This window comes from Bos indicus x Bos taurus, chromosome 3 (assembly GCF_003369695.1).
Source record: "Bos indicus x Bos taurus breed Angus x Brahman F1 hybrid chromosome 3, Bos_hybrid_MaternalHap_v2.0, whole genome shotgun sequence".
NCBI lineage: Eukaryota > Metazoa > Chordata > Mammalia > Artiodactyla > Bovidae > Bos > Bos indicus x Bos taurus.
In genome coordinates this window covers 102,235,596-102,257,724 of record NC_040078.1, presented here as the reverse complement: position 1 = coordinate 102,257,724, position 22,129 = coordinate 102,235,596, and the positions used below count along the sequence as shown (strand labels likewise).

Here is a 22,129-nt window from a genome sequence, read left to right as displayed (position 1 = left end):
AAGTGACCCAACTGCATCAGTGGCAGAACGGGGGTTGGAGTGTTGTTCTGCTGTGCCGTACCAGCTCACGTTCTGTCTTTATTTTTCAGGTTCACTTTAGAACAGTTGACTGAGAGAGCGAGGAAATTCAGCAGAAGGGAAAGGAGGCGAGCCCAGCAGAGCAGATAGGAGAGAGAGGGCAGGCTCCTCCTGGGCCCCTCCGTAGCGGCAAAGGGGAGGGGTATTGCTGGGCCGCTGGCTTTTCCTTTTGGCCTGAGAGGCCCCCGGCCAGAGCAGCACAGCCCCGGGCCCTCCCTGCAGCTCACGTGGTCTCCTTGTCTCTGCCCCACATCCTGCGTCCCCAGCGCACACCGAGTCCTCCGCTCCAGCCTGTTTATTCTCCAAGCCCCAGGCTCCCTGTACACACCTCATGCCCCCCACCTGGTTTCTCACTTGCCTGTACACACTTTGGGTCCCCACCACCCGACCCGGGCCCGTCATAAGCTGTGTGCCTGCTCATGCCCACTTGTGCTGTGTCTACAGAGTGCCTCGGATGGCTTCTGGAAATCTGTGGCTACTCGGGTGCCCAAGGAACCCCCCGAGATTCGCATCCTCAACCCATATTTCATCCAGGAAGCTGCCTTCACCCTCATCGGATTGCCTTTCAACAACGGTCTCATGGGCCGCGGGGTGAGACATCTGGACCCTGGGAGGGGGAGGAGGGGACTTGGCCAGAGGTGCCTTGGCAAGGAAGGATGGGGGACAGGGTGGGAACAGAGGGCTCAGTTCTCACGAGCGGAGCTCAGCTCAGGGGAGCTTCACTGAGGGTCTCAGCCTCACTCTGCCCACCTTCCCTCGCTTTCCAGAACATCCCGACCCTCGGCAGTGTGGCAGTGACCATGGCACTACACGGCTGTGACGAGGTGGCAGTTGCAGGCTTCGGCTACGACATGAGCACACCCAATGCCCCCCTGCACTACTATGAGGCCGTGCGCATGGCAGCCATCAGAGAGGTGCGGGGCTGGGCGTGGGGTAGTCCCTGGGCTGGTCGAGGGAGGGGGCAGTGCCAGCACCAAGGAGAGACTGTGTGTGCACAAATGAATGGTCAAGGGATGAGCCAGTGGCGGGTCTGGCTGCTCGGAGGCCCCTGGGAGGCCCTGCCCCAGCCTCAGCTAAGCTGGGCCACCAGGTGTCCTGGACCACCATGTCTCTGACCACAGCATCCTGCATGTCCCTCTCCCAGTCTCCTCTTTGAGCTTCCCCTCTGCCCGCCGCCCCCTCCGCCTGCCCCTTGTCCTGGTCCAGCCCCTGCCTCCTCCTTGCTGCTCCCTGGTCGTCACGTGCCCATCTGGGTGCAAGCTCAGGGCCATCCTCCCTACTTCAGTTCCTCCATCCCCCCAGAGAACTGCCTCGCCCCCTCAACAACCTGCAGACATTGCCTCTCAGTCTCAGGATGCCCCAGTGCCTCCTCCACCCTTCCCCGTGGCAGGGCACTGAAGCTCTTTAGCATCCAGAGTTGCTTCCCAGGTGATGAGTATGTGAAATTCTCCCAGTCAGCCAGTCTCTCCTGGCCCCTCTCCCTTCATAGCAAGAGCCCCTGTGGAAAACCCGAACACCCTTTTCTTCTTCCCCTCGCCTTCTGCTGCTCCCTGACTGGACCCTGGGCATCTGCGGCTTGTGCTTTGAGCAGCTTCTCTACTCCTGCCTCTGGGTGGCGAGGGTTGTTAGAGGAAACCTCTTGTCCATGCAGACTCACAGCTCATCAGCCCTCGTTCCTGCTCAGCAGTCTCTTACAGGCCGCCTCCAACCCACTGAACTGTTCAGGTCTTATGCTCCCCAAAGCTCCCGCCCTCTCCTCCTCCATGCAGAGGAAGGAGGAAAACTGCTGTTGCCGGGCAGGCTCTGCCCCTCTTATTCCCACTCAGCCCTTCGCCCCTCGCAGCCCAGCTTCCCCCTTCACCTAAGAGGACTCCCACCAAGGTCACCAGTGACTCAAGGCCGCCAAGTCCAAAGGACACGTGTCAGTCTTGTCCTTCCTGGTCACTTGGCAGCGCCTTCTGTGTTGACCGGTGCTTCCTCTGAAATGCTCTCCTGCTCAGCCTCTGAGTCCGGCATCTCAGTGCCCCTCCTGTTCCCTCACCACGCTCTCTCATTCTCTTCCTCCTTGTCCTGGATTTCAGTCTACCCCTAAGAGTCAGCATTAACTAGGGCTCTACCCTAGACAACCTTCTTCTCACTCCGCACATTGCCCAGCAGATTCACACCCCCATCCAGGGCTCTGTTCCCATCTATATTGTTTTAGGCTTTGGGGCTTTATTCAGGTGGCCTTGAGTGGTTGTGAGTTATTTCAAGGATATAAGAGAGACTTGAGAATCTCTTGGGAAACAACCTATCAGCTGGGCCTCCTATTTACTGGAATGTGGTTCAGGAGTAGTAAGCTCCTCCTGGGTCCAGGAGAGCCCCCGACCTGTCTTACCCCTCAGCGGTGCTCCAGCCCTGCCTCCTGTTCACCAGGACCCCGTGGAGAGACCCTGTCTCTCCATCTCTACCTCTCTTCACGTACCTTCTTGCTGCCTCGTCCCCTGCCAGCACCCGCCCCAAATTGCTCTCACTGCTTTTATGTGCCTCCTGCTTCTGTTTACTCCTTTACTGGGTCTCTTACACATTCCTTTTATGTAAACTTTATGTAATGGCTTTCGGGAGAGGGTGAGAGGCAGTAGCTGGATCAGGAAGGGCTTTCTCTGCCATAGGAAGGAGAGTGGACTTTGCTCTGAAGGCAGGAGGGAGCTGTGGACCAGTTTTCAGCTGTGGATGAGTGCATAGTAGGGTCACTGTGGCTCCAACATGACAGAGGGGTCCAGGCAGGAACAGAAGCTAGTTGGGATGCTGTCTCAGCAGTCTAGGCAAGAGATGAAAATTCACCGGAACTGTTCAGTGATGACAGGAAGACAGGGGCAAGAACTGGTTAGGATTTTAAATCAGCAAGGCCTGGAGAGGGCCTCCATTCGGAATGAGGTGGAAGGACCCGCCTTCCCTGAAGCACTGGTGGAGGCTGTTCCCTCTTCCACCTGCTGTGTCTCTCAGTTGTCTTACCCCCACCCCCTTCATTATCCTGCAGAACCATCTGGCTCCGACTCGTGGCATCTGCTGCACCACCTCCATGGGAGTGCTGAGCAGTGCTGGCGAAGAAATCAGATGGCCTGGGTTCACAGCCTGTCTGTATACCTTCCTTTCCTTATCAATACATGGGGTAATGAGAGGTTTGGGAAAGAGTCAGTGTGATAATGTGTAAAGAAGGCCTGGCCATAGTAAGTGCCCGCACATGTTTGCCATTATTATTAATGGTAATGTTTTTACACCTACTTATTACTATTGCCTCTCAGCATCCTAGAGGAGTCCCTGAAATGCTGGTGCCTGGGTGTAGGATCCCTGCTGTCCCTCGGGGTGTCTTCAGTGGGCAAGGGAACCATTCAGCACCCTGGCCCCACCACTGCTTCACAGCCCATTTTCCAGGCCCAGTGGGAACATGTGAGATGTGAAGACAGTGAGGCAAGGGCTGAATGCGGGGGGGATGCTGAGGGATGTCAGAGGCATTCATAAAGGAGGAGAGAGAGTAGAGAAGGGTCAGAAGATGCGGGATCCTGGAGACCCAAGGAGGGTGTGCCTACAATCACCAGCACAGGGCACCAGTGTGGCACGGAAGTCCTAGGAGAGGTGCTGAGACGCGGCCATTGGAGGTACCAGTTAGGGGGCCCTTGAGGGCTGTGCTGAGCACAGTTTCAAAGGAGCAGGGACTTCGGAGCCAGAGTGCAGTGGCTGAACAGTGAGTGCGGCTCCCACTGAACACTCTCTGGGGAAGCCTGGAGGAGGGAAGAGGAAGGGGACTAAGCAGTGGCCAGAGGGTGAAGTGGGCTCGCACAGCAGTCTCCCACAACAGGGAAATCTGGGCTGAAAATGGAGGTTTGTGAGCAGTGAGCACAAGGGAGGCATGGATGAGATGTCTCAGGGAGACGTCAGAGGAGGAAGTGCGAAGGTCAGGGCAGAACCTTGGGAGCACAGAGATAAAGTTGGGAGTTGGGAGAAGGACGGCCCTTCTGCATCCAGAGTCAGGGGTCCTGGTGAGGGTCCCAGAGTCCTGCCCCGGCCTGTGGAGAGTGCTGTGAGCCTCTGTGCTGTGTGCACGGGGGAGGGGTGGAGAAAAGATCCCCAGGGAAAGGGCATTGCCTGGTCCAAGAGAGAGGCACCCTGGCAGACGGTTTTGTTCACTCTTTTATTATGAACTTGTCAAACATATTCACAGTAGAGGAGAGACTAATGAACTCCCACGCAGTGTCGCCTCCCGCCCCCAGGAATCAACACACGCCAGTGTTGTTCAATCTGCTCTTCCTCTCAAGCCTCCCCTCCCCGCTGGTTCCTGGGACACAGATCTCAGGCGTCATACCATTCCAGCCATGAACATTTCAGCAACTTTCTCTAAAAGATAAGGATGACTTTTTTTAATATTACACGATTATCACACCTGGAATTTTAACAATACTTCCTTTTTTAAAAACGCCCTATTGCCTTGTAGTATCGGTTTGCTTGTTTGGTTGTGCTGGGTTTTATATGCTGCGTGTGAACTCTTAGTTGTGGCACGTGGGATCTAGTTCCTGCGTTGGGAGCACAGAATCTTAGCCACTAGACCACCAGGGAGGTCTCAACAATAATTCCTGAGTATCGTCAGATATCCAGTCCTCTGCTGACCTTTCAACCCTCAGAGACTCCCAGTAGATATTCTTGAAACGGACCCATCAGACTGGTTACTTCTTGGGGAGTGATGCAGGCGTGGGGGAAGTAAAGAGCTGTGCGGGTCTCTATGCTTGCTTGGATCCTGGCCCTGCCGTTCCTCCATGCCTTCATTTTCTTACCTGGAAAATCTAATTTCATTCAACACATATATGTAGAAGTTTGAATCTTCAAGAAAGGGACCTTCCTGGTGGTCCAGGGGCTAAGACTCCGTGCTCCCAGTGAAGGGGGTCAGGTTCCATCCCCGGTGAGGGAACTAGATCCCACATGCTGCCACTAAGCGTTCACAGGCTGCGATTAAATATCTCGCATGCCGAAATAAAGATCAAAAAAATTAAGACCTGGTGCAGTCAAATAAATAAATAAGTAAATTTAAAAAAATAGATCTTCAAGGAATAAGGGTGAATCTCCCAGGGGTCTGCACCAAGGAGGGTGGTTTGCCGACAGCTGAGAATAATGCCAGGAGCCAGAGGAGCCAGAGGTCCGAGGGAGGCCACAGGGACAGTTGTGTAGATGCGGCAACAAACGAGGAAGACTCTGCCACCTCCAAGCACCGTGGAGTGTGGATGTGAGGGGAGAAAAAGCATGTCTAGGGGACGCTGTCCTTAGCCAGGTTCGTGGTTAGCACAGGAAGTTGAAGGGGGTGTTCAGAGAAGAGGAATATAGGGGATTTTTGCCCAAGTTTCAAACTGAAAAGATCTGGCAGGTTGGAGGAGGTTGCTTGGAACAGACAAGGACCAGACAAGAGCTATAAATTCTTCACGCCAATAAACAGTGGCTGTGAACATCCTAGGGTGAGCCGCATGCCGTTGGATGCAACAGAGCAGTCAGCTGTGTCCAGACTGTGATAAAGCCATTGGCTTTCATCATTCCTTTATTCATTCAATCCTGTTTCATTCTTTGAGAGACTTAGTCATCACAGCTTCCTGGCACTGGGGAAAGGAAAGAACCTGAGCCTGGGTGCAGTCTTCCCTAGGAAAACCCTGGAAGGTAGCATCTTCCCTCCAATTTCCACAGTAACAATAAAATGAGCCTCTACCCCCACCCCCCTCCTCCGGCTCCTCTAATCTAAGAGGCAGGATTTCATCAGCTGCCCCTAGGCCTGGAAAGTGGATTGCGTCAGGTCAGAGAATGACTAAGCCACCCCACGTGGTTCACTTTCCAGCAGGGCCCACCCCCCAGGCTTGGGCCAGACCTAATGACTCACATGGCTTGACCTTGGGGTGCCGAGGGCCTAAGGGCCCGGAGAAGCCGCCGGGCAAGGAGGGGTTGAAGGAATGGGAACGTGGTTGGAAAGCCTCCATCTCTAAGGCTTGGAAGAAATTAAGAGGCACAGTCTTCCTGAATGAGGGAAACGAGTTAGAAGGTTATTTTCTCCAGGTCCTGAGAAAGGAGGAGGGTGAGCCACAGCGCTTCTGGAGTGGCGGAGGGTGGTGGTCTCAGAAGAGGGCACAGAACCCTGGGAGCCTGCAGCATTCTAGCAGGGCTCCATCCCTGCAGCCACTTGGGCTGTCCAACTGACTGCCACTCCGTCTTCCCTTTCAGTCCTGGACACACAACATTCAGCGAGAGAAAGAATTTCTGCGGAAACTGGTGAAAGCGCGTGTCATCACTGACCTCACCAGTGGTATCTGAGGTGCACCCAGCACACCGCCACAGAGGTCCAGCCACCACCCCCTGCCCACTTCACTGGCCTCAGCCTGGCTCTGCTTGAGAGGCGCGGGAGCCTTCAGACCGGGAGAAGGACCGTGCCACGTGGCCCCAGGGGTGGCGAGGCCCTGGCAGGGCAGCCAGAGCTACGTCTGCTCAGAGGCCAGCCTCAGAGCCCAGCACTCGGCCTTCAGCTCAGCCTGGGCCCTTGAAGCCAGAAGGCCAGGAGGCCACTGGTTGTGCCCAGCAGGCCCAGCATGCAGGAAGCGGACGCTAGGCAGCAAAGCTGCTGCCAGAATCATTTCTCCAATCAGTGTTCGGTGTATTATCACTTTGTGAATCTGGGGGGGGGGATAATTTATTTTTTAATCAGGTTGGAGATGTCACGTTTGGTCCACTGGCCGTGCAGAAAGAGACCCACTAAAGGGCCCCTCAGGCAATGGTCCCAACAGGCTCCCCATAGAGTGGGGGTGCCAGGACTAGCCTGTGCCCTGCTCCGTGGCCGAGGGGAGGTGGGCGGGATCTCAGGCCAACCCCCTCCAGTTCATGACAGTGTTTGGCCTTTCTTGGGGAACAGAGGGGATATTCCCACCCAGCTGCCTCACAGGGGAAACTTGGAGCCATCCTTTAAGCCAACAAGACGCCCCTGGGTTTGAGCGGAAAGAACTTCAGAGTTCCGGAGGCATGGCCTGGCCCAGCCTGATGGGAACTGCCGCCACCCCCACCCCAGCTGCAACCGACCCCCAGGACAGTGCTGCAGGCCTGGAGCAGCCTACCCGGCAACTCTTCTGGGTTTCAGCAACGAGACTGCCAGGCCCTCGGGTTCTGCCTTTAGCCTGGACCAGAGGGAAGTGAGGCACCAGGACTTCACCCAGGCTGCGGGAGGCCTGCTGGGAAGCCATCATGGAAGCAATAAAGCTCTTCCCTGAGCCTGCCTCCTCTCGCTTTCTCTGACTTTCCCGGAAGAAACAGGAACCCAGGGCTTCAGCAGCCACCCTAAACCCAAGGGCCATGTCTCCAGCCTTCTTTCCACCTCTCCCAGCTGCAGGACCTGCATGGTCACCTAGGGGCCTTCTGGAGCCTCCCCTGTCTCCCAGCAGTCCTGCACCCCCTTTGCCTTGAGAGGCAAACCAGGGGCATCAGGACATGCCCTGGAATCTACACTGGTACCCCCCTAAGGGAGCTAGAGGGCAAGGGACTGAAGGCCACAGCACTTAGGACAGCACCGCTGGGTCATCACAGCCCGAGCTCTGCAGGGACAGAGATTCCTGCAGGCACAAGAAAGTGGCACTGCCAAGTACCCAACACAGAGCAGCCCACTGACCTCACCCACTCCTGGCAGCCCCACCCTCCCCCTAGCACACAGTCTCCTCTCAGCACCCTCTTCCTGCACAGAACAGGAAGGCAGGGCCTAGCCTCAGGAACCCCTGGCAAGTGGAAAGGACATCCCACCCCCAGAGCCCTGGAATCTGCTCTGTCCCTTCCCCCGCTTGGCAGGCCGGCCACAAGCCTGCCCCTGAGGCCACAGGCCTGGGTGTGAGTTTCCTGCCAGAGTTGCCGCGTGGCAGCAGGTGGGGCAGGCTGGCCCCTCACCTCTCACCTGACATCCCAATCCAAGTGCCATCCCCTTCCGGACTCCCCACATGCCCCTATACTGTGGCACTTTGTCCTCAGACAGAAACCTCCTGGGTGGAGGAGAAAGCGAAGCCCTGACTGAGGGACAGGGAGACCCAGAAACTTCCCTCCATTCTGCTGGAGACAAGGCCACTCTGATGCAAACTCCAATGCGAACTTGTGTGCTACATGAATGGCGCCCCCTGCGGTTGTACAAGGCATAGGCTGCATGCCAGCAAGCTGCAGCCGTGACCATAAAGCCCTGGGGAAGAAGCCCCTGCCCAACTGGGCAGCTGGCCGGGGGCGAGCAGAGCTGCTCTCTGCCTGGGGACAGTCAGGCTTCTAGTCCCCACCGCTGCACATGAACTGCTCTCCCCAAAGGCGTGGCTCTCCACCTGCACACACCAGAATCACCTGTGCAGATGTGGAAACTGCGCATGCCCCGTCTGATTCAGGTCTGGGGGTGGGCCCAGATCTGGGTAGTTTTAAAAGATCCACAGATGGTTCTGACACACAGCCAGAGTACAGCTGGTCCAAACGCGCGTCCCCTGAGCACTTTCATCCCCACCCACGGCTTCCAATGGTCGGTTGGTCAACAGTTCCCAAACTGCTATCTCCAGCCCAGCTCACTTCACTTTCTCCAGGCTACAAATTCAGTCACTTCCTGAACATTTCCACTAGGATAATCCACGGGTCCCTTCAGCTCAGCACGATCGACACTGAACTCACAAGCTCCTGTCCACAGCCTGCCTCTGCTCCAGGAGCCCCAGCGAGAATGAATCCCCTACACCTGGTCACCCAGACCAAAGGCAGACTGTCCCACTGCCCCACCCCATCCAATCTGGCACCAACTGAGTTTTCAAAAAGGTGCAGCCCTGAAAGAGCCCCTGAAGCCCCACACTCTCCCCACAATTCAGCTTCAGATTCCTCTCTTCCCCCAGAAGCCTCCTGACATACCTCCAAACCATCCTCACTTCAGCCAGAGTTAGCCACAGAAACGCACGTTTGATCACACCATTCTCCTGCCTGAAACAAGTTCGGTGGTCCCCAGAATAAAGTCCAAACTGCCTATAAGGACATACAGCATCTGGCCTTTCTTTACTTCTACCCCTGTTACTTACTCACCCAACCTCGATCCCACCAGCCAAACTGCCATAATTAGGCATCTTAAATACGACCCTCCAGCTCCTACCTCAACCTTCGATGCAAACCTTCCTCCTCCGGGACCCTCCTCTTCTTCAGCCCCTGGCACCCCCTCCTACCACGCTGCCCTCGCTGTGCCGGGCTGAGCAGCGGTGTTTGCAGGTGTGTCTGTATTCCAAGCCCCAGGCGGCAGCGGAGGTGAAGTGGTGGGTCTAGCGGAGGGGCTGGGGCCGCTAGAGCCGGGTCGGACCTTGAAAGCCCCAGCTCGGTGCCTTGCGAACTTAAGGAGTGCGATGAGTCTGTTGAGAGAAGAAACTAGTGGTGGATCAGAGAGAGCAGCTAGCACAGAGTGGCCAGCCACGACGACAGGAGCCCAAACGCCAGTGGCCCAAGGCCCATCCCCTCCCGCTCCCGCCCTCTGCCCGGCCTCCCAACTCCCTACTCCAAGTGTCTCCAAACTCTGAACACCCAGTGTCTGCGCCTCTGCACCGACCTGGGGCCCTCCCCAGTGTCTCCTCCCCCGCTACCTCGGGGGACCTTAGTGGAGCGAGGGGGACCGAATTCCAGAGGGTGGAGCGGCCAGGTGAGCCCTGAAAGGTAGGGCGGGGTGGGGGAGCGCTTGGGCCCCACCCCAGGATCCGGTGACGCCAGGGCTGGAATTTGACACCGGACGGCGGCGGGCATGAGGCTGCTGAGGGATGGAGTTGGGCTCTGCCCCCAGACACGGCCCACGGGCTCCGCCAGCAGCAGGTCCCTCGGGTCCCAGCTCTCGCTGTGTCCCGGACCCAGAGCCCTGCACTCGCGGTAAGCCGACCTGTTTCGCCCACCTCTCGTTCCAGCCCGGGGGCTAGGGGGGAGCGGCCAGGGTTTTCCCCTTCCACTCCTTTCTCACATTCTCCCTCTCCTGGGCCCGCTGTGCAGCTCTCCGCCCCTCCCAGCCCCCCTCAGTCCCTCTAGTTGCTTGTCGGACTATGCTAGCCCTGCCTAGCCCTGCCGGCCCGCCGCGGTAATGCGAGGCTCCTACTGCCGCTACAGGGCTCAGACTGGCTGCCAAGACCTCGCTTTTGGCTAAGAGAGGCACGGCCAGGTGCACAGCCCTGGGCATGAAGTTTCTGGGCTGCAGGGGAAAGCCCGGCTCTGGTTCCAGGAAAGGTGCCTAGAAGAACAGGACACAGAACCCCCCTGGTGAGTATCGGGCTGGTAGATGGGGCGGCCAGACAAGGGCTGGAGGACCAGGTGGCCCCAGATGGCACCGAGGGAGTGGGAGGGCCTAAACTGCCCGCAAGAGACCTGCTCCTGTGCTCCCCCTACTGCAGGGGCCTTTAACCCTACCTTGCTAGGCTTTCCTTCCATCAGTGAGAACAAGTCACTACCCTGGCTCCTCAGGCCCAAATTCTGCTAGGAGAGCACATGTGGCGCTGGAGGGCCTCTCCAGGGAGACCTGGCCCTCAGGCACGTGGCATTCTGTGCGCTGGGAGTGAGGTAGGAAGTGACAGCTGGGACCCACGAGCAGGACAGCTAGTGAGGGCCCATGAAGGCTCCAGGGCTCCAGAGAGGTGTTTGGGAGTGCCAGGCAGTGCGGGCTCATAAATATTGGTGGGACTCTGAAAGGCCGACTGGGTTCATGAAGGATGGTTCATAGGGGAAACTTCTAGGAGCAGGGCCAGGCTGCCAGATCCAGAGGGAGCTTGCAGGCGGACAGTCCTGGACCAGCTCTCACGGTGGCTCAGCTCTCAGAGACCAGGCTGGTGTAGGAAGCAACTCCTGGGAGTTGCTGGGGCCTGAGTCTGGCTGAGGGTAGGGGGAAAGCCCACCCACCGTTGAGTCCACAGGCTTGACAGATGCTGCCCCCTGGTGGCCATAGAGAGCCATGGCCCAGACCCCCTCCCTTGTTCCTAGAGGGCTCCTCAGCCTCTACCACCTGCTGACTCTTGAAGGATGTCTGTAGTCAGGAGAGACTTCTGTGGTCAGGCGGCTCTGCATCCAGACAGAAATCACAGAGGAACAAGCTGCAGCAGCACTTGGGTGGGCAGCACAGGCTGAAGCCTGGACCTCACTATCATCCAATAACTCGGGGCAACCCGCAAGCACCCTAATTCTTCTCCAGGCCACAACTTCCTCCTCTGCAGTATGGACAGCAGGCTCTCTGTGAGGTCAGGGTGTCCAGCTGCTCCCTTCTCCAGCCCTGCAGCACAGAGCAGGAAGTTCCCTTCCCCGCACAGCTTGTGGGTCTACCCTTGTGACTTTAGATAACTGCTGAGCTTCTCTCAGCCTTGTTTGCTGGTCTGGAAAACGGGGATGATACATACTATTTACCTCATGGAGTTATGAGATCTGAAAGGAAACAGGTGCAAAGCACCACCACATAGTTAGGTTCTCGATGCAGCCACTTCTCTTGGGTTGAGCCCAGCTGCCCAAGCCCCTTGTCCCTCACCTGGAGAAGCTGAAGTAGAGGGATGACCTGCTCTGAGGATAACTCATCTCTCCATGTTCCAAGCTGCCTCAAGAGGAGGGTGGGGGAACAGGTCGGCTACAGCTGATGGGAGCTCCTGGTGTTGACAGAGATGGAGCCTGGACGTGGAGGCCTTTCTGTGCTGCCCCTCCGGGCTGGGCCTAGGCGGCAGGTGAGTGGTTCTCCCAGAGCCTTCTACCGGGTATTGAGGAAAGGTGGCTTGACCTGGGAGGGAGAGCATGGCTCCGGGGTGCAGGTATCAGAAGTGGGTGGGGAAATAGTCAGGGAGGGGCCAGAAGGAGGGAGCAAGGTCAGTGCCCTCCAGAGATCCTTTCTCCCCGCTCCCTGGGGCTGCTGGCCCATTATCCTCCAATCCTGTCGGGCCCCAGCCCCTTCCAGACCCTACCAAGCTGTCCTCTTCCCCCCTGAGGCTCCCCATCGTCTCTTCTAGCAGCCTGCGCTATGGCCCACCCTGGCCGCTCTGGCCCTGCTGAGCAGCGTCGCCGAGGGTGAGGCCTCCCTGGGCCCCGCGCCCCGCAGCCCGGTCCCCCGAGAAGGCCCCACGCCCGCCCCGGCGTCCCCCGCGGGCCCCCTGCCCGGTAGGTGAGAGGGCAAGAGGGCGAGGGCGCGTGGCGGGGCGGGCTGGCAGGGGACCCGAGCGTAACTGCATCTCGTTCTAGGGGGCCGCGCGGCCCGTCTATGCGGCGGAAGAGCCCGGCGCCCGTCGCCCCCGCCGCCCCGGCCCGCGCCCCCGCCGCCAGCGCCCTCGCCCTCGCCCGCACCCCCTCGCGGGGCCCGCGCGGCGCGGGCAGGGGGCCGGGCCGGCCGAGAGAGCCGGGGAAGCCGCGCGCGGGCCGCGGGGGCGCGGGGTTGCCGCCTGCGCTCGCAGCTCGTGCCGGTGCGCGCGCTCGGCCTGGGCCACCGCTCCGACGAGCTGGTGCGCTTCCGCTTCTGCAGCGGCTCCTGCCGCCGCGCGCGCTCCCCGCACGACCTCAGCCTGGCCAACCTGCTGCACGCCGGGGCCCTGAAGCCGCCCCCGGGCTCACGGCCTGTCAGCCAGCCCTGCTGCCGACCCACGAGCTACGAGGCCGTTTCGTTCATGGACGTCAACAGCACCTGGAGAACCGTGGACCGCCTCTCGGCCACTGCCTGCGGCTGTCTGGGCTGAGGGCTCGCTCCGAGGGCGTGCGGACAGACCCTGACCCGTGGATCTAACTGCCTGGGATCACTGGGGGCTCGGCCGGAGATGGAGGCTTCGGCCGTGTGAGTGATGGACATCAGCCCTGCGGAGATGGAGGCACGACTGCCCGGTGGCCCCAGGGCTCCCACCCTGCCGGCCTCAAGCCCGCAGACACCAGAGACCTCAGCTGTGGAGAGCCGAGCACCCACTGCTCACAGACTCTGTCACTGCCCTGGCCAGGAACCCAGGACTCCTCTAGAGAACCCAGCAGTGTGAGGTCTCAACCTAAGCCCGGGCCTGGGGGGACAGATTTGGAGACGTGTTATAATTCGTTGCCGAAGTGCCTGTGCTGGAGCGGGCCGTGGACTCTCTGGTGGGAGCTGGACCCCTATTTATTACGTCTAAGTTATTTATTTACTTCTGTGGTTTGTCAGATCCTTTCCTGGGCTATGGTGGCTGGATGGGGGATGGGTAGAAGCAACTGGATGGAGATCCCACCCTGACCATCCTGCTCACAACTTCGGGCTCACTCAGCAATCACAGGCCTGGCCTGGGACTGCTTGCTCTCACCCAGAAGCTCTGGGACCTGAGGGGCATGGAACACAGGCAGAGGAGGTGGCAAAGATGTGATCGCTAGTCCCAGCAGGCCAATTCACAACCCCCTGCACAGTCCCCAGCACTTGGAGCCTGGGGAGAAAGCCATTGCCTTGAGACCTCAGGCATGCTGGGGGCTTGTTAGATGGTAAAGATTGCACCACCTCACTGTCACTGATCAGAGTCCTGCCCTTCAGGACAGCCTGACAGGTGCATATACTGCCTGTGCTTGCAGATAGCCCAGCATGGGGAGCTCACTACCACACTCTGTGAAGCAGCCCACGTCAAGACAGCAGCTGAAAAGCCTGAGGATGGGGAAGAGGGTGCAGTGGGAGGCTGGTTTGGGGGGGATGAAGCACAAATCATCATGGAGATAAGAAAGCAGGAAAAGACTGAGGGTATCTACAGGGACCTGCATCCTGGGTAATGAACAAGGATATTCATTCATTCATTCAACAAATATTTATGAAGTACCTATTTTATGTCAGATGCTATGCAGACAGCAGGGCTACAGAAGTGACCCCATGATCTCTGCTATTAAGCTTAAACCAGGAGAGACAGACAATAAAAAAATAATTTCCATAAACAATTATTTAAATTCAATTTGGCCAACAGCATGAAAAAGGACCAGAAGCTGAGAGATACACACCCTCATCTGGAAGGAAAGAAGGAGAGGTTAAATGCTGACCCTGTCCCTCCACACTGTCCCCAAGTCATAACACAAAAGTCAGCACAATGCCTCTGAGCTTGAGTATGTCCTGTGAACCCTTGTTTCCCGGGCCCTATGAATTTGTCCTATATGATTTTTTTTTCCTTTGAAATTAAGATCAGGACACGTATTTGGATGCATGATGCGTCTGTGGAGCCGTGGGACATGCGAGGGGTGGTCAGGAGGCAGTGGGGGTGCTGGTCTGGAGCTGAGGAGGCAGGTCTGTACTGGAGGTTGACTGGGCAGCTGTTAGCACAAAGGCAGTAGCTGCCGCCAGGGGTGCACGAGACTCTGTAAGAGCGAGGCAGACTGAGGCTGGGATCCCTCAGGCATTTGACACCATTAACCAAAATTCCTTCCCAACTGCCTCAATGCCTGCCTGCTTTGGCACAGATGCCCCCTTCTCCCAGGCTGGAGTGAGGAGCTGGCAAGAGCTCTTTGAAGGCTGTGTGCATCCGAGTCAAAGAGGCGAAAGGAGTCGTGTTTCCATTCTTCTGTTTTCACTGCCTCAGTTCTAGGTGCCCCCAAAACTCTAGTGTCTCATGCTGCCCTCAAACACCTGCTTGGCCCCTCTCCCTGCTTCCAAACTGATTCAGGATCTTCAGTCACCAACCCCCACCTCCAACCAAAGAAAATGGCAGCTTGGAGACATCTCACGAAGGCCGTGCCTGGTCCTGGCTGGGGGTGAAGAGGAAGAAGTGGAAGTGTTAGTCACTCAACTGTCTGACTCTTTGCAACCCCGTGGACTGTAGCCCACCAGGCTCCTCTGTCCATGGAATTCTTCAGGCAAGAACTCTGGAGTGGGTTGCCATTCCCTTCTCTGGGGGTGAAGAAGAAGGTCCTGTGAATTTCAGAGTCACTGAGACCAAGGAGCCCCTGATGAAAAGACTTGAAGGCCCGGTAGAGGATTTGAGGGCCAGGCTCTGGCCCTCAGTGGACATCTGTGCTCTCAGAGCCACTTACAGGAGATGGGTTGAAGCCATGTCTGGCAAGTCCCATAGAGAGACAGCCAGGTCAGAACCTGAGCCAAAGGCGCTGGCTCTCAACACTCGAAAAATTGTCAGTCCTTGGGAGAGCAATTTCCCCCACCTCGCCCCCCCACCCCCGCCCCCACCACCACCAACCCAAGGCTGAATTCTGGGCCCTGGAGAGACTGCCCAACACTGTACAAAATTGTGGATCAAGCCACAACTTCTCCAAAAGGAACACATTCCCACAAGAACTAGTCTCAGTTTGCAGCTCACAATGAACCAATTGTGTTGTGCTAAGTCACTTCAGTCGTGTCCGACTCTTTGTGACCCCACAGATAGTTGCCTGCCAGGCTCCTTTGTCCATGGGACTATGAATACTGGAGTGGGTTGCCATTTCCTTCTCCAGGGGATCTTCCTGACCCAGGGATTGAACCGCATCTCTTACATTTCGTGCATTAGCAGGCGGGTTCTTTACCACTAGCACCACCTGGGAAGCCCCTATGAACCAAATCCCTCTTCAAAAATAATAAAATAAATGAAGCATTTTTCCCAAAGGGAACACGTTGCAGAGCTCCACCTCTCTGCCTACAATTTAGCAGAGGTCACCTGGCACGTGGCCTCCACACAGATGGCTCTAGAATCTCCATTTTTGACTGTCATCTCTTTCATATTTGCAAAATGACACTGCCCATTTGAATGAAATTCCCAGAACTAAGGTATGATCTCCTCCTAAGGCGTATCAAGTCATCACCTCTTGCAAGACAGAAAACTACAGATGGCTATTTTAAAGATACAATTTTATTTATTTATGACTGTGCTGGGTCTCGGTTGCTGTGCGGGCTTTTCTCTAGTTGTAGAGAGCAGGAACTACTCTCCAGTTGCTGTGCGCAAGCTTCTCATCAAGGTGGCTTCTCTTTTTTCGGAGCACGGGCTCTTGAGTGCTCAGGCTTCAGTAGGTGAGGCGTGTGGGCTCAACAGTTGTGGTGCACGGGCTTAGTTACTCTGTGGCATGTGAGATCTTCCCAGATCAGGGATCAAACCCTTGTCTCCTGCATTGGCAGGCAGATTCCTTACCACTGAGTCACCAGGGAAGCCCTACAGATGGCTTTGACTTGACAGTTTTCCCCACTTCAGGGGGTACCCAAACATCCCTTTAGATTAGTTTCAACCAGGAATCAAGGTTTGGGGAAATCCGTGTGCTCCCCCTGCCCCAGCCAGTGGTGTTCCTCGTCTCTTGTCCAGGGATTGCCACATTTCCCCTGGCTAGAGAGCCCTGTGCCTGAGTGCATGTGGACTGGCTACCTATTTTGAAAAGGAAGGTAGGGTAGAAATCTGAGAAATCAGAGAAAAGATCTAGAATTTGTGCCATGTGAGATCACTCTCTTGTTCACAGGGGCGGTGCTTCACCTGTTTTGCAGCTGGAGTGTCCTTACAGAAACTTACATGAAAGCCAAGGATCCTTCCCACCCCACCTCCCACTTCAATGCTGAAAAAACCACTGATATGGAAATCTGGTGAAGAGTTTGAGGGAGCCCATAGACTTTCTGAAGCTCATTCAGAGATTCTATAGGAGTCCATGGCCCTCGAGGTATCCTGCTCTGTTCCAGATACTATTATTAATGTCCTCCTGTAGCTAGAGTAATTCCTCTATCTGTGCACAGGCCCTCCTTCACAGGGTTCTCTGTATCCATTATTTACAAGCCTCCCTATTCATCAACCTTTTTCTATTGAATGTCCTCTTTCCCTCTGCATTTAAACTTGCTTGAATATATCACGGCACACACACACACAAACAAAGACACTGTGATTAGAAATTTATAAATATCAATATATAATCTGCTTACACCGCTCCTCCTTCACGAAAAGAGCTCTTGCTGTGGTCCCTAGTGGCCTCATCATTGCTAAACCCAAAGGCTGCTTCTCAGCCTTTAGTCCTTTGGATTCTCAGAGGTACCCAACTTTGTCACTCTCTTGGAACACTTGTCTACTCTTGACTCTCCATCCCATACTCTCCTGGATTTTCTCCCACCCCTGCTCATTCTTAAGACTCTTTGGGGGTTCCTTTTCCTCTCTCAGCCCCTTAAGACATCAGGGCTCTGGTACAGGCTTTCTCTCCCCATTTTACTCTCCCTGAGCAATATGACCAACTTCCATGATTTCCGTTACCACCTCCATGCTGATTATGCTCTCATTGTATCTCCAGTTTAATCTTTCTCCTAAGCTCAGCCTGTATTTCCAATTATTTCGTCTGCATAGCCTCAGAAACCTCCAACTGAACTTATCTGTTCTGGATGTCTTCTGTTCATTCCTTCAGATGCCCTCTCCACCATTCTCGTGCTCTAAGCCCCACATCAGTGAGTTTCCTTGCTCTTCAGCCTCCAAGCCTCCTCCAGGGTTCCTCCCAGGTGAATGGCACCAATCTCCATCCAGGGATACAAGCCAGAAACTTGGGCAACAGCCTAGATGCCCTGAACTTTGCCACTTCCCTTTTCCATTAGTTCTCAGATCCTTAGATCTTGCAAGTCCATCCTCCTTTCCCTCTTTCCAAAGCTATTCTGTGGAGACTTCCTAATTTGTGGAATGGTTTATTATTCATCCTTCTAAATGGTCTCTGTCTTCAGTCTTAACTCCCTCCAGTCATTCTCAGCTCTCTGACCTTTTAACATTAATTAGGCACTAAAAGTAGTGCCTTGGGCCAGTTATGGGGAATCCAAGATCAGCCAGAAACGTGTTCTGCCATCAGGGAGACCACAGTTGGAGGTGGAGTTAAGGGAAGGGCTAACCAGTTTGGCAAATAAAAATAGGACATCCAGTTAAACTGGAATTTCAGATAAGCAATACTTTTTTTTTTTAAGTAAGTATGTCTCATGCAATAATTAGGACATACTTATACAAAAAAAAAAAATGTTGTTTAGGTACTTCCCTGGTGGTCCAGTGGCTAAGAATCCACACTCTCATTGCAGAGGGCCAAGGTTCAATCCCTAGTCAGGGCACTAGATCTTACATGCTGTAATAGAGTTTGAATGCTGCAACTAAAGCTCCCTCATGCTGCAAGGAAGAGTAAAGATCCTGTGTGCTGCAACTAAGACCCGGCACAGCCAAATACACAAAGAAATATATTTTAAATGTTGTTTATCTGCTATTGAAGTGGGTGCCCCCTTTTTTCCTGGCAACCCTAGATGGGGGTAAACAAGTGAACAGAAAACTAAGTCCCCCAACAGAAGTATGATTAGGGTACAGTGATGTATGTCAGGCTTGGGGAGGATTCTATACTCACAAAGGAAGAGGAATCATTTCTACCTAGACGGACAGGGAAGAGCCAGGAAAGTCTTTGTGAAGGAGGTGGCTCTTGAACTGGGCCTTGAAAAATAAAATACTTGCTTTCATTGCCTCTCAGTTCTAAAACACCCCTTTTCACCAGCCATGCCCTCTCCAGCAAGGTCTGGGGCTCAGCCTTGGGCAGGAGTTGGAGGGGGTGAGATGGGTGAGGGCCTCTTCCTTGGGCTATATTTTTCAGAGTTATCTTCTCTTCTTACTGGCTGGCCAGTCCCTCATTCCTTCCAAATGAGGGATATAAAATATAAAATTTTTATATTAAACTGTTTCTGTATGCTTATTGTGTGGTTTCTCCTGACTGGCCCCAGCCTGACACAGCCTTTTCAGCAGAGGCAATTGCATGAACAAAGGCAGGAAGCATGGAACAGCCGGAAGAGCCAGGGATTTCATGTAGAATTGGGGGAGGGTCCTCCTCAAGACACGAGTCTAGAGAGATCATAACAGTCCTCGAGTGCTATACCAAGGAGCCTGGACTTTGTGCTGAGTGGAGCCACTGAGGGTTTTAGGTGGGATTGTCTAGAGACATGTTCCAGACAGATGACTGGCCACTGTGTCTAGTTTGGACTGGAAGGGGCAAGGCAGGGGACACCAGTTAGAGATGCTGCAGTTAGGGCTGCTCAGACAACAAACGCTGGCGCCTTGACCTAGGCAGAACAGTGTGGAAGGACAGAGAGACAGGAGGTACGATCCACGGGACTTGGTGATGAGCTGCTTGTGAGGACCTGATGGAAGGGAGAGTTTTCAGGTGGCTTGGACAACCAGTAAGAAATTTAGGGGATGTAGTATTTTTAGCCCATAATGGGAGTAAGGTGTGGGGGAAGCCGTGTTTGATTTTGTAACTGTTCAACTTGATGTGCCCGTGACAGTTTCAGAAGGCAAGGAGGCTGGCAGCGGCCGGGTCTGGCAGTCAGGACAGTCTGGGCCAGAGAGATCTAAGACTCATAAATCAAAGACAAGGAGGTGGTGAGCAGCAGAGGCTAAGGCTTGGAGACCCAGCAGTTTAGAAACAGGGAGAGGAGAAGGGACAAGGCTGTGAAGGAGACCAAAAGGGTTGACCAGAGTGGCGGGAAAAACAAAGCAGAACAAACGGAAGGCGCAGTCGAAGGGGCCAGATGCAGCAAAACCATCAAGTCACATAAGGACTGAAACTGTCCACTGGGTTCTCTGGCCACAAGGTGGCCTAGGGACTCAGGCTAAGCTTCTTGCTGAAAACAACTAAAAATACTTAGACAAAACATACTTTTAAAAATTAATGCACCTGTGAGCTGGTATACACAGAAGAAATATTCAGGCCAAAATAAACAAATACAGGAAACCACAAAGGTAAACAAAGTTCAGTAGCTGGTATTCACCTTGAGGGCATTTTCTTTACCTGGGGAACCTGGGCATTGGTAGCAAGGGCTCCCTTGCAAAGAGCTTATGGGGGCAAAGGGAGTCTACCTGGAACATTCTCAATAAGGCCAGAACCCCAAAGGACTATGCCCACATCTAGAGGTGAACTAGAAATAAACCTTCCCCTCCTTTCCCTAACCTCTTTCCCTCAAACCAGGGGACTACAAAGAAAATAAACTTCCTTAGTGCAATTAACCTTAGTGCTAAGTGGAAGGGGAGAAACCTCCCCTGAGAATTCTTAACCATAGGCAGGGCCCTCATTTGGTTTTGCAGACCAAAATTCACACTGTTTTAGAAGGCTGAAAAACTTCAAACTGGTTAATCTGTCATGGACATGGATTGCTAGTGGTTCCAGGTGACCAACAGAAGCTCTTTCTCCCCCTCTCCTGGGCTCTGGAATGCTCTCCTGAATTTGGGAACCCCTCCCAGGGTTGTCGGGGCTTCCCAGTGACTCAGTTGTATGGTTCAGGTGGCAAAGAATCTGCCTGCAAAGCAGGAGACCCAAGTTCAAACCCTGAGTCGGGACGACCCCCTGGAGAAGGAAATGGCTGCCCACTCTAGTATTCTTGCCTGAGAAATCCCATGGACAGGGGAGCAGGCGGGCTACAGGCCATGGGGTTACAAAAGAGTCTGGCATGACTCAGTGACTAAACAACAACAAGAAGCCAGGGTTGTCACAGGTTCTGGCCCCTATATGTTCTCTTCTTTTTTAAAAAAACAATTTTAATTATTTAAAAATTTTATTTATTTTTGGCTGTGCTGGGTCTTTGTTGCCTTTGGGAAGACTCTTCTCTAGATGCAGCAAGCAGGGGCTACTCTTTGTTGCATTGCTTTTCATTGCAATGGTTTCTCTTGCTGCAGAGCATAGGTTCTAGGTGCACAGCTTTCAGTGTTGCAGTGTGTGGACTTTAGAGCTCGGGCTCAACAGTTGTGGTACACACGCTTAGCAGTTGCTCCATGGCATGAGGGATCTTCCAGGTCAGGGATCAAACCTGTGTCCCCTGCATTGGAGGTGGATTCTTAGCCACTGGACTACCAGGGACGCCCCCTCATTTTTTTTAGAAAGAGGTAGACAGATTTTGAACACAGAATTTGTGGTCTTAACCCTCCCTCCATTCCTCCACCTTCCATAATGATATATTAGTATCAGGGCCAAGACATTTCACACCCCTATGCACAGACCTGGAATCAGTACTTTATTGTGGCTTCCTGTTTCCTCCTTCCAAATCCCCCTTTCCTTCTTCAATGTATTATACTGTTACAGGAAGGGGGACGCCCCTCCCAGGGTCCAAAAGAGGGATCTTATCTAACCCTAGGAGATGAATGGTCCTTGGAGACACATGTGCTGACAAAGCAGACTTTATTGGGAAGGGACACCTGGGCGGAGAGCAGTAGAGTAAGGGAACCCTGGAGAACTGCTCTGCCTCAGGGATGGCAGTCTCAGTTTTACGGTGATGGGATTAACTTTCTGGGTTGTCTTTGGCCAATCACTCTGACTCATGGTCCTTCCTGGTGGCGCACACATTACTCAGCCAAGATGGATGGCAGCGAGAAGGATTCAGGGAGGTGGTAGGACCTGTGGGGTCTCCTTTTGACCTTTTCCGAATTTTTCTGGTTGGTGGTGGCAGCTTGTTAGTTTCACATTCCTTACCACACATTGTGGTAACTCATGCAAATAGTTACTATGGTGCCTGGCCAGGGTGGGCAGTTTCCGTCAGCGTTTCCCCTAACAATACTATAGACATATTTTTCTAAAATGTAAATTCAATCATCAATGCCCACTTGCAACCTCATCATGGTTTCACATCGCACTTAGGATAATGTCTCAATTTGTCTTTCCAAGCTCATCGCCTTCCTCATCCCCTCCGCCTTCCTCCCCCTCACAGACAACCCCCTTAAAGTGAACACAGCTAACTAACTGTACTTCAAACATTTTCTTGATAAAGATTTGTTGAATGACTAGATTCCCACTGGACTCTGCTTACCAGCTAATCAAGCCCCCTCCTCCCCAGTCTCTTGCTGTTGCTATTCAAGCTAAGATCAAGTTTCTCCTCCTCAAGGAAGCCTTCATCCACCTCAGGCCTCAATGGCTATAGCCAATGCCAGCTTCCTCCACTGAACACAAGAACAGAGGTCCTTTCCTTTTTTATTTTTATTTTTTCCACTTGGGGTAGAGACTGCTGGCGACTTGGGCCAACCAGATCTGTGGCTGATCTCTGCTATCCTCGCTGTGTGTCCAGCGAAAAGATAAGCTCAACTTTCCCCAACTTCGGCTTCCTCATCTGAAAATAGTGAATGAAAATACCCACCACAGAGTTGCTGCG

General features: G+C 54.4%; 2 protein-coding genes and 1 long non-coding RNA gene across 14 annotated transcripts in view; 2 read left to right on the top strand and 1 right to left on the bottom strand.

Moving 5' to 3' along the window:
- Positions 1 to 7,348, top strand: part of ST3GAL3 (ST3 beta-galactoside alpha-2,3-sialyltransferase 3) — a 213,882-nt gene extending 206,534 nt beyond the window's left edge. For 6 of the 10 annotated variants that reach the window (XM_027537518.1, XM_027537514.1, XM_027537515.1 and 3 more), the window contains 4 exons: positions 523 to 669; positions 846 to 992; positions 3,098 to 3,194; positions 6,310 to 7,348. In XM_027537518.1, coding sequence (XP_027393319.1) covers positions 523 to 669; positions 846 to 992; positions 3,098 to 3,194; positions 6,310 to 6,380 — 462 coding nt within the window. In that variant the 3' untranslated portion in view covers positions 6,381 to 7,348. The remainder of the gene's footprint in view (positions 1 to 522; positions 670 to 845; positions 993 to 3,097; positions 3,195 to 6,309) is intronic. The other 4 variants (XM_027537519.1, XM_027537521.1, XM_027537520.1 and 1 more) reach the window with 1 other exon arrangement.
- LOC113890007 lies at positions 4,231 to 10,208 on the bottom strand. Of its 2 annotated transcripts, XR_003510397.1 has the most exons (4): positions 9,999 to 10,208; positions 9,221 to 9,470; positions 5,972 to 6,105; positions 4,231 to 4,452 (listed from the first exon to the last, which is right to left on the bottom strand). It is a non-coding gene; the product is annotated as an uncharacterized LOC113890007 (long non-coding RNA). The 2 variants fall into 2 exon arrangements; XR_003510396.1 differs by lacking the exon at positions 9,999 to 10,208 and having other exon boundaries at positions 9,221 to 9,492.
- Positions 10,209 to 10,271: 63 nt separating this feature from the next.
- On the top strand, positions 10,272 to 13,220 carry ARTN (artemin). Of its 2 annotated transcripts, XM_027537523.1 has the most exons (4): positions 10,272 to 10,356; positions 11,669 to 11,795; positions 12,075 to 12,222; positions 12,304 to 13,220. In XM_027537523.1, the coding sequence occupies exons 2-4, from the start codon at positions 11,736 to 11,738 to the stop codon at positions 12,789 to 12,791; spliced, it is 696 nt and encodes a 231-aa protein (XP_027393324.1). In that variant the 5' UTR covers positions 10,272 to 10,356; positions 11,669 to 11,735; the 3' UTR covers positions 12,792 to 13,220. The 2 variants fall into 2 exon arrangements, with proteins under 2 accessions (XP_027393324.1, XP_027393325.1); XM_027537524.1 differs by lacking the exon at positions 10,272 to 10,356 and having other exon boundaries at positions 11,729 to 11,795; positions 12,078 to 12,222.
- Positions 13,221 to 22,129: the final 8,909 nt, after the last annotated feature.